The sequence below is a fragment of the Carassius gibelio genome, chromosome A3 (assembly GCF_023724105.1).
Source record: "Carassius gibelio isolate Cgi1373 ecotype wild population from Czech Republic chromosome A3, carGib1.2-hapl.c, whole genome shotgun sequence".
Taxonomy (NCBI): domain Eukaryota; kingdom Metazoa; phylum Chordata; class Actinopteri; order Cypriniformes; family Cyprinidae; genus Carassius; species Carassius gibelio.
In genome coordinates this window covers 32568350-32583388 of record NC_068373.1, presented here as the reverse complement: position 1 = coordinate 32583388, position 15039 = coordinate 32568350, and the positions used below count along the sequence as shown (strand labels likewise).

At 37.2% G+C, this 15039-nt stretch overlaps 1 protein-coding gene across 4 annotated transcripts in view; it reads right to left on the bottom strand.

Moving 5' to 3' along the window:
* LOC127956263 (uncharacterized) overlaps window positions 1–14321 on the bottom strand; it is a 142401-nt gene extending 128080 nt beyond the window's left edge. The window contains exons 1-4 of one of the 4 annotated variants that reach the window (XM_052554099.1): window positions 14155–14321; window positions 13534–13863; window positions 13132–13431; window positions 12217–12330 (exon numbers count right to left, since the gene is read on the bottom strand). In XM_052554099.1, coding sequence (XP_052410059.1) covers window positions 12217–12330; window positions 13132–13431; window positions 13534–13863; window positions 14155–14215 — 805 coding nt within the window. In that variant the 5' untranslated portion in view covers window positions 14216–14321. Of the gene's footprint in view, window positions 1–4685; window positions 4986–5087; window positions 5406–5511; window positions 5633–12216; window positions 12331–13131; window positions 13432–13533; window positions 13864–14154 lie in introns of those variants that run through there. The other 3 variants (XM_052554141.1, XM_052554127.1, XM_052554121.1) reach the window with 3 other exon arrangements.
* Between the last annotated feature and the right edge of the window lie 718 nt (window positions 14322–15039).

Here is a 15039-nt window from a genome sequence, read left to right as displayed (position 1 = left end):
TGCCCAGCTGGTGGAATGACCTCACGATCTTCTCAATTCTCATGAAACCTCTCAATTTTCATGAAACATCTAAAGACTCATACTATGACTTCATTTTCTTATCTATTCTATTCTTGAAGAAGAAAAAAATACCTGACTATGTGTTCTGTACTAGACTAACTGTGACTTGTCATGGCACTTGTATATTGTTGTTGTTCTCTTTTTGACGATTTGTAAGTTGCTTTGGATAAAAGCATCTGCTAAATGATTAAATGTAAATGTAAAGCTACAATCAAAAATAGTAGCAAATGGATCTCTGCAATACACAGAAACTGAATCCAGGCAGCAGAACGTGGACTTCCAGCTGCTGTTTTGTTATAGATTTTACATTTTGCATTAACGTATTAGCTTGCAGTAAAAAAGCTTATTATAGCTAAAGTTATCTAGCCTTTTTTTTTCATCTGTAAAACCCTACTTTGACACTTTTTGACTGAAAAAGACACAAATATGTATTCAGCAAATATTTGAAGAGCACATTCTGAATCTGTATTTACAGTATTGTTCAAAATAATAGCAGTACAATGTGACTAACCAGAATAATCAAGGTTTTTAGTATATTTTTTATTGCTACGTGGCAAACAAGTTACCAGTAGGTTCAGTAGATTGTCAGAAAACAAATGAGACCCAGCATTCATGATATGCACGCTCTTAAGGCTGTGCAATTGGGCAATTAGTTGAAAGGGGTGTGTTCAAAAAAATAGCAGTGTCTACCTTTGACTGTACAAACTCAAAACTATTTTGTACAAACATTTTTTTTTCTGGGATTTAGCAATCCGGTGAATCACTAAACTAATATTTAGTTGTATGACCACAGTTTTTTAAAACTGCTTGACATCTGTGTGGCATGGAGTCAACCAACTTGTGGCACCTCTCAGCTGTTATTCCACTCCATGATTCTTTAACAACATTCCACAATTCATTCACATTTCTTGGTTTTGCTTCAGAAACAGCATTTTTGATATCACCCCACAAGTTCTCAATTGGATTAAGGTCTGGAGATTGGGCTGGCCACTCAATAACATTAATTTTGTTGGTTTGGAACCAAGACTTTGCCCGTTTACTAGTGTGTTTTGGGTCATTGTCTTGTTGAAACAACCATTTCAAGGGCATGTCCTCTTCAGCATAGGGCAACATGACCTCTTCAAGTATTTTAACATATGCAAACTGATCCATGATCCCTGGTATGCGATAAATAGGCCCAACACCATAGTAGGAGAAACATGCCCATATCATGATGCTTGCACCTCCATGCTTCACTGTCTTCACTGTGTACTGTGGCTTGAATTCAGAGTTTGGGGGTCGTCTCACAAACTGCCTGTGGCCCTTGGACCCAAAAAGAACAATTTTACTCTCATCAGTCCACAAAATGTTCCTCCATTTCTCTTTAGGCCAGTTGATGTGTTCTTTGGCAAATTGTAACCTCTTCTGCACATGCCTTTTTTTTAACAGAGGGACTTTGCGGGGGATTCTTGAAAATAGATTAGCTTCACACAGACGTCTTCTAACTGTCACAGTACTTACAGGTAACTCCAGACTGTCTTTGATCATCCTGGAGGTGATCATTGGCTGAGCCTTTGCCATTCTGGTTATTCTTCTATCCATTTTGATGGTTGTCTTCCGTTTTCTTCCACGTCTCTCTGGTTTTGCTCTCCATTTTAAGGCATTGGAGATCATTTTAGCTGAACAGCCTATCATTTTTTGCACCTCTTTATAGGTTTTCCCCTCTCTAATCAACTTTTTAATCAAAGTACGCTGTTCTTCTGAACAATGTCTTGAACGACCCATTTTCCTCAGCTTTCAAATGCATGTTCAACAAGTGTTGGCTTCATCCTTAAATAGGGGCCACCTGATTCACACCTGTTTCTTCACAAAATTGATGACCTCAGTGATTGAATGCCACACTGCTATTTTTTTGAACACACCCCTTTCAACTAATTCAACTAATTGCCCAATTGCACAGCCTTAAGAGCGTGCATATCATGAATGCTGGGTCTCATTTGTTTTCTGACAATCTACTGAACCTACTGGTAACTTGTTTGCCACGTAGCAATAAAAAAAATATACGAAAAACCTTGATTATTCTGGTTAGTCACATTGTACTGCTATTATTTTGAACAAGACTGTATGTCTGACATAAAAACATGTTGCAGCATAATGTAGGTGGAAAGAAATCATTCATATAATGTTCATAAGTAAGGATTTAATATTATATTTAATGTATTCAGTACAGTATGGAGCACTGGAAAATATCCTTCAAAACTGTATGCAAATATGAATTAAATTCATAGAGATGAAGATAAATCTTATTTATTCTATTATTGTATTAATCTCTTTTTCTTCTGACTGCTGCGAGTCCTTCCTCTCTGCAAAATAACTGAACACAAAATCATTTGCTGAGCTCTCATGAGTGCAGATTGTTTCAGATCAATGTGAATCCTCTGAAAAACTCACCAGCTCTTCTTGCACAGATGATCTGAAGAAGAATCACAGTAGGAGCAGCAAACACAGCAAACTCAACAATAATCAAAATCACTGCAGGAAAGATGGAAAGATGAACAGAATCAAGACTTTGTGAATGAAATCAAAGGTATCAAATGATGATCAATTCTATTAATTAACAATTCAATTAATGAACTGATGTACCTCTGAATAATGATCCAGCAGAACTACAGACTTCAGTTTCTCCTGGATCTGTGATCATGTGATCTCGTACTGTTCAAACATAATGAACAGAAATAAACATCTTAATACTTTACCTACACGTCACAAAGATGATAAATATGTGCCAGACCTGTGTGAGCTAGATTAATAAATGAAAGTGTCTCATATGTAAATGCACTCCTAGAAGAGACAACAAGACACTCTTCTTCTGCTCGTACTCCAAGACTCCTCAAATGATCAAGAAGCACGACTCAATGAGAATCTGGACGCTCCTTATACACAAGGCAAATATCATTAGTTTAACCTGACTTCAGACACAGTCTTAGATTAAATCAACTGACGATAAAAGACATTAAATCTCTCAAGATCTGATTAAACATCTCCACAAACAGCTTCACCAGCTTCACTCATTACTAACCAGACTGACTTTATTTCTGTCAGATGAGAATTACAGAGGTTTAGATGTTGATGAGTTACTGGAAATAATTGTTGTTATTACAGTATTGAGACAGTTGACAGCCATTCTAGACCTTCCTTAGTAAAGTAGTGAATTAATGATCGCAGTTGTGGTGTTTTCAGAGCGGAGATCTCACTGTTGAGGTTTGGAGACATGTTTCTGCTGTGTGTGGGACTCAAGATACATGACAGATTTCACTAAACTGAGGAGGAATAGATGAATTTATACAACGAGGGTAATGGCACAGATGTTTTTCCAGAACTGCAGAATTCTCAGCATGGACAGTATTATCAATAGGACTGTGATCAGAGAAGGAGACATCTTCTACAGCGACACCATTAGACAAAATAAGGTCCAGAGTGTGACCATGGACATGAGTTGCTCCATTTATATGTTGCATACAAAGAGCAGAGATCATCTCTGAACCCAGATTAGACATGATGATGATGATGATGATGATGATGTGAACTCTCACACAATCAGATGTCACTTCCTCTTTTCTTCTGCTGCACACCATTAAACTTGATCTTTACAGTTAACAGAGTAATATGTTCAGCCGGTTTAATAAACTGAATTTAAACCCAGTTTTAATTAAATCAGCCAAACAACCTACCGTTTCTATCAGACTAGCCTAACCAAACTGTATTTACTGGTCACTATATCAAAAAAAAAAAAAAAAAAAAAATGTAAATGTTTGACAATCCTTAAACATTTATTTAACCATATTAAAAATGTCCTTATAAAGTCAGTCTCACATTTAAATGTAGTGTTTATTGAAAACAAGGCAAAACTACTGTTTACTCCTTTAGCTACTATTGTTCTGTATAATATAGAGTACAGTTCAGACATTTAGTGTTCAGGATCATGTTCACATATGTACGTGTGTGTGTGTGTGTGTGTGTGTGTGTGTGTGTGTGTGTGTGTAGTGTTCAGGATCATGCTCATCATGTTCATGTTCACATATGTACATGTGTGTGTGTGTGTGTATGTGGTGTTCAGTTCAGGATCATGTGCGCTTGCAGACATAATGAGCTCAGATCTCTTGAGCAGGAACTGAAACACTGCTAATTACTGCTGATTACGTTATGTTTGTGCTAAGAAAAAAATACCATTATTAGAAGAGTTAAAATAGTTTTGAAAGAAGTGTTTGCTTTTGCATGTTTGAGTGTGTTTTGTGTGAAGAGTTTAGAGAAATGGAGTCATAGTTTCAAAAACTGTGTGGAAGCTTTTTTTTTTTTTTTTTTTTTTTTTGTAACTGTAACGTAAAGATCAGCAGATATTAGCAGATATACAAAGGTACTTTCTTTAAAACATTTAAAAATGCTGTAGTGTGTTTGCTCTTTGTCTATGAACGCAATCTTCTTTACTTTTACTGTAGTATTTTTTTCAGCTCCTGTATACACAAAATCGGATTAGATTATGACAACTGTAGATTATGAGAATCATATTTTAATCACACAAGATAACGTTAGCATTAGTATTCTGTTAGCACATCTAACAGAGACTGATTGATGAGATGTTTTCTCACCTGAACTCTTGACAGTGTATGTGACTGAGGTCTTGACTTGATCTCTCTGAGTAACTTCACATCTCCACTCTCTGTTGTGATCTTCATTCAGGAGTGTTGTATTCAGAGAGATGATACAGGGATCTGATGAGGATGATATCTGATATCTGGAGTCTGATTTAACACCAGCCTGATTCACCCAGAACAGATCAATTCTCTCAGAACCGTCCGAATCATCACAAGAGACTCCAGGATATGAATACAGCCGACAGAAGAGAGTCACAGAGAGACCTGCACTGATCTCAGTGTGTGAGGATGAGACTGAAACACAGAATAACACACACATCACACACTCTTCAATCATCATCAGAGATTAAATCAAGAATTTACCCTTTTTAAATTGACAACATAATCATAAATTACCATGAAGAACATGCAGATAAACACCAGCATCAGGTCTTAGTCGTGGTCCATTCTCACCAGTCCATTGTTGACAGATGTAAGATCCATGATCTTCTGTTGAGATGTTCCTGATGTTCAGAGAGCAGTGAGACCCCAGACTCAGTCTCTCATGACTCTCTGTGTCTTTCTTTATCCCTAAACCAATCAGTTCAACTGTTGCTGAATAACTGAAATAGAGCCATGTAGTTGAGTTACAGTCCTGAAGAGCATTATTACAGGGCAGACGGACATCTTCACCAGAACTGATGAACATATGAACATCATCCACTCCACTGACACCTGAAACACAAGAACAATAGAGTGATCATATGTTATATATTAATAAATGAAACTTTACACTGAACTCTTTCACAGGAGTTTAAAGAGTGTGTAGAAGTGTGTTCACCTGTGAGAAGTGAAGAGAGAAAGATCAGTCCCAGCAGACACAGATGATTATTATCAGACATTCTCTCTTTCTCTCAGTCTTTCTCTTCAGTATATGATCTCAACTCTTTATTTAAACACTCTTTAAAAGCTCTTCCTGTGTTTGTTCACTTCCTCTGAACTGCAGACTGAGTCATGTTCTGATGGAGCTGTATTTAGAGACACAATGCATATCGTCATTGTCAGTTGGAAACCTTCTATGTCCAAATTTTATCAATTTAATATTTTCATATATTTAATATACTCAAATCAATGCTATTGGTCAGTCTGCATGTGGGTCTGTTAATTCGACAAATTATTAACCAATCTCAAGTCTTAAAAATAGCTTGAGAGTCTTAACTCCATTGGACACTTGAACTGTCTGAGAAGTCTCGTAACTCCGCCTCTTCTTCAATCCGTGAGAGAGCTTCGCGGCGTATGTCTCCTCAAGACTGAAGTCACAATGAATCCTCGTCGAGCAATACTTCCTCTTGAGGTAAATGTCCTCAAAACAATGGTTAGGCATGATTCAGTTATATGAATTATATAATAACCGTTTATATATATTATATATAACAGTTATATCTCAAAGTAATGGTAGTGCTGAGGTGTCATGTGTCGTTTCTGAGGATGCTAGAGTTTTCTTTCTGCTAGGTCTAGCATTGGACAGCAGCTGTCTTGTTGACTGAAGTCTTCCATGGTTTTGTTTGGGCAGCTGTGGCCTAATGGTTAGAGACTTGAACTAGTTACTGGAAGGTTGCTGGTAACCGTCTCGGTGCTGGCAGGAGTTGTAGGTGGGACATATGCTTTTATGTAATATGAACACAAAATACAGGAATTTTCACCAAACAGGTTGCATTGCAATAAATAAATAAAGTATTTTTGTTCACCAGTTCAAATATTTAATAATCCATTTATTAGAAAAGCAAAATGCAAAACAATCTGCCAGTGTGGGTCAGAACAAAAATGCTTATTTTTTTAAATGCTTAAAATTAGCACTTAAATATTTTTGCTCCTCTCAGAAACCAAATATCTTCTGTCATTTTATTTTTATAGTGAATGTATCTTCATGTGAGAATTTTTAGATGTCAGAATTAAACTTACCATGATAAAAACCTTTGATAATCACGTGCATCGCCATATCAAATATCATCCAGATCACATGAAGCTCCAGAGCACAAGGAGAAAAGTCAAGCCAAGTCGGGTGATTAGCAATGTGAACATGAAGTTTAACTCAAGTTTAATTAAAAGCCAAATGAAGACAATGTAAACTAAAGGGGACAGAATCCCCAACATTAAGCAAACTACAATAACAAGTACAGTACATTTTTTTTAAAACTCTCAGTTAATGTGTGTCATTATTCTCGTAGTATTAAAAGCAAATGGAGAAAAACTACTGCTAGGGCAGAGCATATCCACAAACTCATAGAAAATAACCAAAACAATCCAAGGTTTTTATTTAGCACAGTGGCTAAGTTAACAAATTACCAGACGCCACCTGATTCAAATATTCCACCAACGTTAAATAGTAATGACTTTATGAATTTCTTCACTGATAAAATAGATAACATTAGAAATCAATCAATCAATCAATCACCTTTATTTATATAGTGCTTTAAACAAAATACATTGTGCCAAAGCACTGAACAACATTCATTTGGAAAACAGTGTCTCAATAATGCAAAATGATAAAGGCAGTTCATCATTGAATTCAGTTATGTCATCTCTGTTCAGTTGAAATAGTGTCTGTTTTAATTTGCAATCAAGTCAATGATATCGCTGTAGATGAAGTGACCCCAACTAAGCAAGCCAGAGGCGACAGCGGCAAGGAACCGAAACTCCATCGGTGACAGAATGGAGAAAAAAAACCTTGGGAGAAACCAGGCTCAGTTGGGGGGCCAGTTCTCCTCTGACCAGACGAAACCAGTAGTTCAATTCCAGACTGCAGCAAAGTCAGATTGTGCAGAAGAATCATCTGTTTCCTGTGGTCTTGTCCTGGTGCTCCTCTGAGACAAGGTCTTTACAGGGGATCTGTATCTGGGCTCTAGTTGTCCTGGTCTCCGCTGTCTTTCAGGGCAGTAGAGGTCCTTTCTAGGTGCTGATCCACCATCTGGTCTGGATACGTACTGGATCCGGGTGACTGCAGTGACCCTCTGATCTGGACACAGACTGGATCTGGTGGCCACGGTGACCTCGGAACAAGAGAGAAACAGACAAATATTATCGTAGATGCCATTCTTCTAATGATGTAGAAAGTACGGTGTTATGTGAAGTGTTCCGGTTCCAGTTTACCTAATTAATGCAGCCTAAAAATCCTTTAACGGATTCGGATATTAAAAGCATATTAGTATGTTATGTGTATGCCAGGTTAAAGAGATGGGTCTTTAATCTAGATTTAAACTGCAAGAGTGTGTCTGCCTCTCGAGCAATGTTAGGTAGGTTATTCCAGAGTTTAGGCGCCAAATAGGAAAAGGATCTGCCGCCCGCAGTTGATTTTGATATTCTAGGTATTATCAAATTGCCTGAGTTTTGAGAACGTAGCGGACGTAGAGGAGTATAATGTAAAAGGAGCTCATTCAAATACTGATGTGCTAAACCATTCAGGGCTTTATAAGTAATAAGCAATATTTTAAAATATATACGATGTTTGATAGGGAGCCAGTGCAGTGTGGACAGGACCGGGCTAATATGGTCATACTTCCTGGTTCTAGTAAGAACTCTTGCTGCTGCATTTTGGACTAGCTGTAGTTTGTTTACCAAGCGTGCAGAACAACCACCCAATAAAGCATTACAATAGTCTAACCTTGAAGTCATAAATGCATGGATTAACATTTCTGCATTTGACATTGAGAGCATAGGCCGTAATTTAGATATATTTTTGAGATGGAAAAATGCAGTTTTACAAATGCTAGAAACGTGGCTTTCTAAGGAAAGATTGCGATCAAGTAGCACACCTAGGTTCCTAACTGATGACGAAGAATTGACAGAGCAACCATCAAGTCTTAGACAGTGTTCTAGGTTATTACAAGTAGAGTTTTTTAGGCCCTATGATTAACACCTCTGTTTTTTCTGAATTTAGCAGTAAGAAATTACTCGTCATCCAATTTTTTATATCGACTATGCATTCCATTTCAAATTGGTGTGTTTCACCGGGCTGCGAGGAAATATAGAGCTGCGTATCATCAGCATAACAGTGAAAGCTAACACCATGTTTCCTGATGATATCTCCCAAGGGTAACATATAAAGCGTGAAGAGTAGCGGCCCTAGAACTGAGCCTTGAGGTACTCCATACTGCACTTGTGATCGATATGATACATCTTCATTCACTGCTACGAACTGATGGCGGTCATATAAGTACGATTTAAACCATGCTAATGCACTTCCACTGATGCCAACAAAGTGTTCAAGTCTATGCAAAAGAATGTTGTGGTCAATTGTGTCAAACGCAGCACTAAGATCCAATAAAACTAATAGAGAGATACACCCACGATCAGATGATAAGAGCAGATCATTTGTAACTCTAAGGAGAGCAGTTTCAGTACTATGATACGGTCTATATCCTGACTGGAAATCCTCACATATACCATTTTTCTCTAAGAAGGAATATAATTGTGAGGATACCACCTTTTCTAGTATCTTGGACAGAAAAGGGAGATTCGAGATTGGTCTATAATTAACTAGTTCTCTGGGGTCAAGTTGTGGCTTTTTTATGAGAGGCTTAATAACAGCCAGTTTGAAGGTTTTGGGGACATGTCCTAATAACAATGAGGAATTAATAATAGTCAGAAGAGGACCTATGACTTCTGGAAGCACCTCTTTTAAGAGCTTAGATGGTATAGGGTCTAACATACATGTTGTAAGTTTAGATGATTTAACAAGTTTATACAATTCTTCCTCTCCTATAGTAGAGAATGAGTGGAACTGTTCCTCAGGGGGTCTATAGTGCACTGTCTGATGCGAAACTGTAGCTGACGGCTGAATGGTTGCAATTTTATCTCTAATAGTATCGATTTTAGAAGTAAAGTAGTTCATAAAGTCATTACTGCTGTGGTGTTGGGAAATGTCAACACTTGTTGAGGCTTTATTTTTCGTTAATTTAGCCACTGTATTGAATAAATACCTGGGGTTATGTTTGTTTTCTTCTAAAAGAGAAGAAAAGTAATCAGATCTAGCAGTTTTTAATGCTTTTCGGTAGGATATGCTACTTTCCCGCCAAGCAATACGAAATACCTCTAGTTTTGTTTTCCTCCAGCTGCGCTCCATTTTTCGGGCTGCTCTCTTTAGGGTGCGAGAATGCTCATTATACCATGGTGTCAAACTGTTTTCCTTAACCTTTCTTAAGCGTAAAGGAGCAACTGTATTTAAAGTGCTAGAAAAGAGAGAGTCCATAGTTTCTGTTACATCATCAAGTTGTTCTGAGGTTTTGGATATGCTAAGGAATTCGGATACATCAGGAAGATAACTTAAAAAGCTGTCTTTTGTGGTAGAAGTGATGGTTCTTCGATACTTGTAACAAGAAGTAGAATTTACAATTTTGGCTATATGAAGTTTACACAGAACTAAATAATGATCTGAGATATCATCACTTGGCTGAATAATTTCAACACTATCAACATCAATTCCATGTGACAGTATTAAATCTAGAGTATGATTTCGACAATGAGTAGGTCCTGAAACGTGTTGTCTAACACCAATAGAGTTCAGAATGTCTATAAATGCTGATCCCAATACATCTTTTTCATTATCGACATGGATATTAAAATCACCAACTATTAAGACTTTATCTGCAGCCAGAACTAACTCGGATGTAAAATCACCAAACTCTTTAATAAAGTCTGTATGGTGCCCTGGTGGCCTGTATACAGTAGCCAGTACAAACATAACAGGGGATTTATCATTAACATTGGTTTCTCTGGATAATGTTAAATGAAGCACCATTACTTCAAACGAGTTATACTTGAAGCCTGCCCTCTGAGAAATCCTGAAAACGTTATTATAAATTGAAGCAACACCTCCCCCTTTGCCTTTTAGACGCCTTTCATGATTATGAAGTTTTTAACTGACTAAAGTTACTGACTTTATATATTTGAATGTTTGATAGACGTGATGCCATTATTGTCATCGCCAATGACGTCATTACGTCGGGCATAAAAGAACCGCTGAACCATTTTTTTCAACCAGTTTATTGAATCGAACTGTCTGAAAGAACCGGTTCACGGAAAAGAATCGAACTTCCCATCACTACCCCCCATAGTCCAAAATATGTACAAAACTATGTGATTTTTTTATAGTAGCATACATTTTTATGATTTTTCAACTACATATTTTTAGTTAGGACATAATTTGTGTTAGATTAAGCTATAGTTGTCTTAATACCCAGGGATCCCTTTAAGACAATGGATGCTTGTGATGATGATTTTATAGAAAGTTAATCTGTGCTGGTTCTCTAAAAACAATCAATTGCAATGTACTAAACAACTGGCCGAGCGAAAACACTACAGCAGTATTACAGTAATATTAATACTGACATCCTCTGAGGTCATTTTCACAACAGTCCATTACCGAGACTCAGGAAAGTGCCAGATGTGTTTGTATGAAAGTCTGTAGTTGACATTTGTAAGCACAAAACCAGTCTGTGAGAAGGTCTGCTGGTGTGTGAGAGTGCAGATGAAGCTTGTGCAGGAGCTGCTGCTGTAGTTCAGCTTGATGTCGTCTCAGAGTTTGAGAAACATCACAGTTCTATACTTGATCACTACATGACACACAGTTTATGCTCCATCATCACTGTTTTCATTGACAGTTGTTAAGAAGAGAGGTGTTACTAAATACTAATACCTCCTTTATATGAGACTGAAACACAATAAGAAACAGTCAAATTGATCTCTGAAAGTTTCCACAAATCCACTTTTGTCTGAAAAGACATTATTTTGGCCATTATAGTCTAGCTTTTATGTTTAAAAAATATTTTTTCTGTAAAGATGTATTAAGGACTCAAGAAAGGACTAAAAGCTGAAAACCGCACTGAATAGAATAGAATAGTCTATTTCACAGAATAGTCTATAATTTTCTCATAGAGCTGATTTCTCTAATGGCTTAGATCATTACCGATCATTATTACACAAAATAAAGAGGACAGAGCAGAGAGAAACTCAGCATTGTGTTAGTTCAGTCAGGACACGTCAGTCGAGCTCGCATCACTCAACCATCAGCTGTTCCTGACGTGTACCAATCTAGTATTGGCATCTATTACAAGCAGTTTGTGGGGCAGCTGTGGCCCAATGGTTAGAGAGTTAGACTTAGTTTAGAGCAGCAAAACCAATTGATCATATTGACTACAGCTAAAATATACAGGTAACAGTGAACAAATAAAACATTTTTTCACTGCACTGATATTAAGACATCTCTATTCACTGCATAAAGCAACAAACACCACAGTCATCATCTACAACCAAACCACGAGCTCTACTCTTCAGCACAGTTATAAACACAAAAACCTCAACGGAAACTCTTCAAAAAGTACAAAATAACTGAACATTGACTTGACTTTCAAAATCCATAAGATGACACTTAATTTTCATCACTTTATTTAATTGAAACTACGCTTTTATTTTAAGTGATTGCATTCATTTGTTAAGGTGGACACGAGAGGATTCAGTGAAATGAAAGAGGAAGTTCATTTGACTGTACCTGGTGTAGTAGTCCCTGCTGCTGTAGGGAAGTCTGTGCTGTGGACTGAAATCACTGCTGTTGTTGGTGTTGATTTTGTGACTAGATTCACTGTTGTCGTTGAATCAGCTTGAGCTGTGAAAGATTAATGTTAGTTTAGAAGCATCAAACTGTAAAACAGTGGTTTTCAAGTGTCTGTGAAATATTTTTCTATACTGTATTTTCCAAACCACAAGATTTAATCATCTGAAACTCAAAACATTTACAAAAGTGGTATGTTTTATGGAAAGACTTTCTGGACTATTTTCAAAAGGAAATTCCAAATGTAATTTTATGCATTAAATTTACAATTAAATGCATTAATTGTGACAATCCAAACACAATTGCAAATCTTGTATACTGTTTGTGTTTTCACATTCGCGAATGCACAGTGCCAAGTTTCAAATGGAAAAGCAAAGTTCATTTGAAACTGTATTTCCCATGTCTTATGAGTTATGAGCCTGTCATATTTAAATAGCAGTATTTATTACCATGTCTGCTATTTCACTCTCTCTGTGTCATGTATGTAATCTGCCAAAACTCAAATGGACTCCATTTGAATTTCTGATGCCTTACACAGATACCTGTCAATCAGAGTCAGGGGCGGGACTAAACCAGGGGTGTGTGTATATTGGGAGTCAGTGTCACTCACATACAATTGTGCCAGGAGTACACACATTTTTCTGTCAAGTCTCAATTCCTTCATTATTCCCATCATCAGGTTCTGGACTGTTAAACTCGACTGCGGTTCATTAGTTTGCAGCAGTGCTTTGAGTTTCTTCTGTCAGACTGAAAGAAGCTTTTGTTTCTCGGTTTGTTCTGCTTCAGTGACTCTAACAGTCCTTAATGATACTGACATTATGAGACTCTAAAACTGATAATGAGATGTTTTCTCACCTGAACTCTTGACAGTGTATGTGACTGAGGTCTTGACTTGATCTCTCTGAGTAACTTCACATCTCCACTCTCTGTTGTCATCTTCATTCAGGAGTGTTGTAGTCAGAGAGATGATACAGGGATATGATGAGGATGATATCTGATATCTGGAGTCTGATTTAACACCAGTCTGATTCACCCAGAACAGATCAATTCTCTCAGAACGGATCCAATCATCACAAGAGACTTGAGGATATGAATACAGCCGACAGAAGAGAGTCACAGAGAGACCTGCACTGATCTCAGTGTGTGAGGATGAGACTGAAACACAGAATAACACACACATCACACACTCTTCAATCATCAGGAGATATTAAATCAAGAATTTACCCTTTTTAAATTGTTCACATAATCATAAATTACCATGAAGAACATGCAGATAAACACCAGCATCAGGTCTTAGTCGTGGTCCACCCTCACCAGTCCATTGTTGACAGATGTAAGATCCATGATCTTCTGTTGAGATGTTCCTGATGTTCAGAGAGCAGTCAGACCCCAGACTCAGTCTCTCATGTCTCTCATGTCTCTCTGAGTCTTTATTCTTTAACCCTAATTTAATCAATTCAACTGCTGCTGAATAACTGTAATGGTTCCATGTAGTTGATGTACAGTCCTGAAGAGCATTATTACAGGGCAGACGGACATCTTCACCAGAACTGATGAACACATGAACATCATCCACTCCACTGACACCTGAAACACAAGAACATCTGATCATTATGTTATATATCAATAAATTAATGTTATATATTAATAAATTAAAATATAAAGCATAACAGAATAACAATCAGAATCTACAAAACATTATATTTTTCCTAAACAACACACACTCCAGATTAAACTATTGTTCATTATCAGAGAGCTGTGTTCTGTATGTACCAACAAGACTCTGAGAGCACAACGGGAATATGGGCAAGAATAAACTGATCATCGTTCTCAGTCTGATTCCACTGAGTGTCTTGAAGAGAAAACAGATTTCTTTACCTGTGAGAAGTAAAGAGAGAAAGATCAGTCCCAGCAGACACAGATGACTATTATCAGACATTCTCTCTTTCTCTCAGTCTTTATCTTTATTATATGATCTCAACTCTTTCTTTAAACACTATCAGCTCTTCCTGTGTTTGTTCACTTCCTCTGATCTACAGACTAAGGGTTTCAAGCCTGCTCACGTTGCTTTATATTCCAGTACATAATGGAGAAGTGTTGTCTCATATTTGTGTGAAAAGTGACTTCATTTCTGCACACGAGTGCCTTTCTGTTAGTTTCACTTCTGTCTTTTAACTCTCTTTCCTGCATGCTGTTTTTATTTATGACACTATGTATGTAGCATGTATGTGTATTTATGGATGTGGGAATTCTGGTAAATGTGACATCTCCAGCTACACTTGGCCCTCTAGTGTCTGCTAAATAACTAAATGTAAATGTAAAATGTAAATGTCAATTTGACAGTTTTCTCTTCTGACTGCCATTTGTCTCACTCTTAGTCTTAGTCTTCTCTGTTTGACCTAGGCTGTGTTCAGCCCTGACAAAAACAGTGCAAGACCTTGGTAAATGGAAACAGTGGCATGTTGAACACTGTTCTGATGACGCAAGAGTCAGCAGCTGAGAAGATTCTTTGTGTTCTTCTGAAGAATTTTCAGAGCCTGATGAAATCGGTATAAATATGTGTTTAATATTGCGAAATAAGCTCGATGTTCCAGTCACTGTCCTTGTGTCCAGAATAAAAGAGAACATCCCAATCGAGTGAAAGGATCTGTGGAAACTGTGCTTCCTCTGAGACTGTATTATGATCTATATGACCCTATTATTATTTATTGTGTGTATCAGGCAGATTTAGATTAGATTAGATTTAACTTTATTGTCACTGCA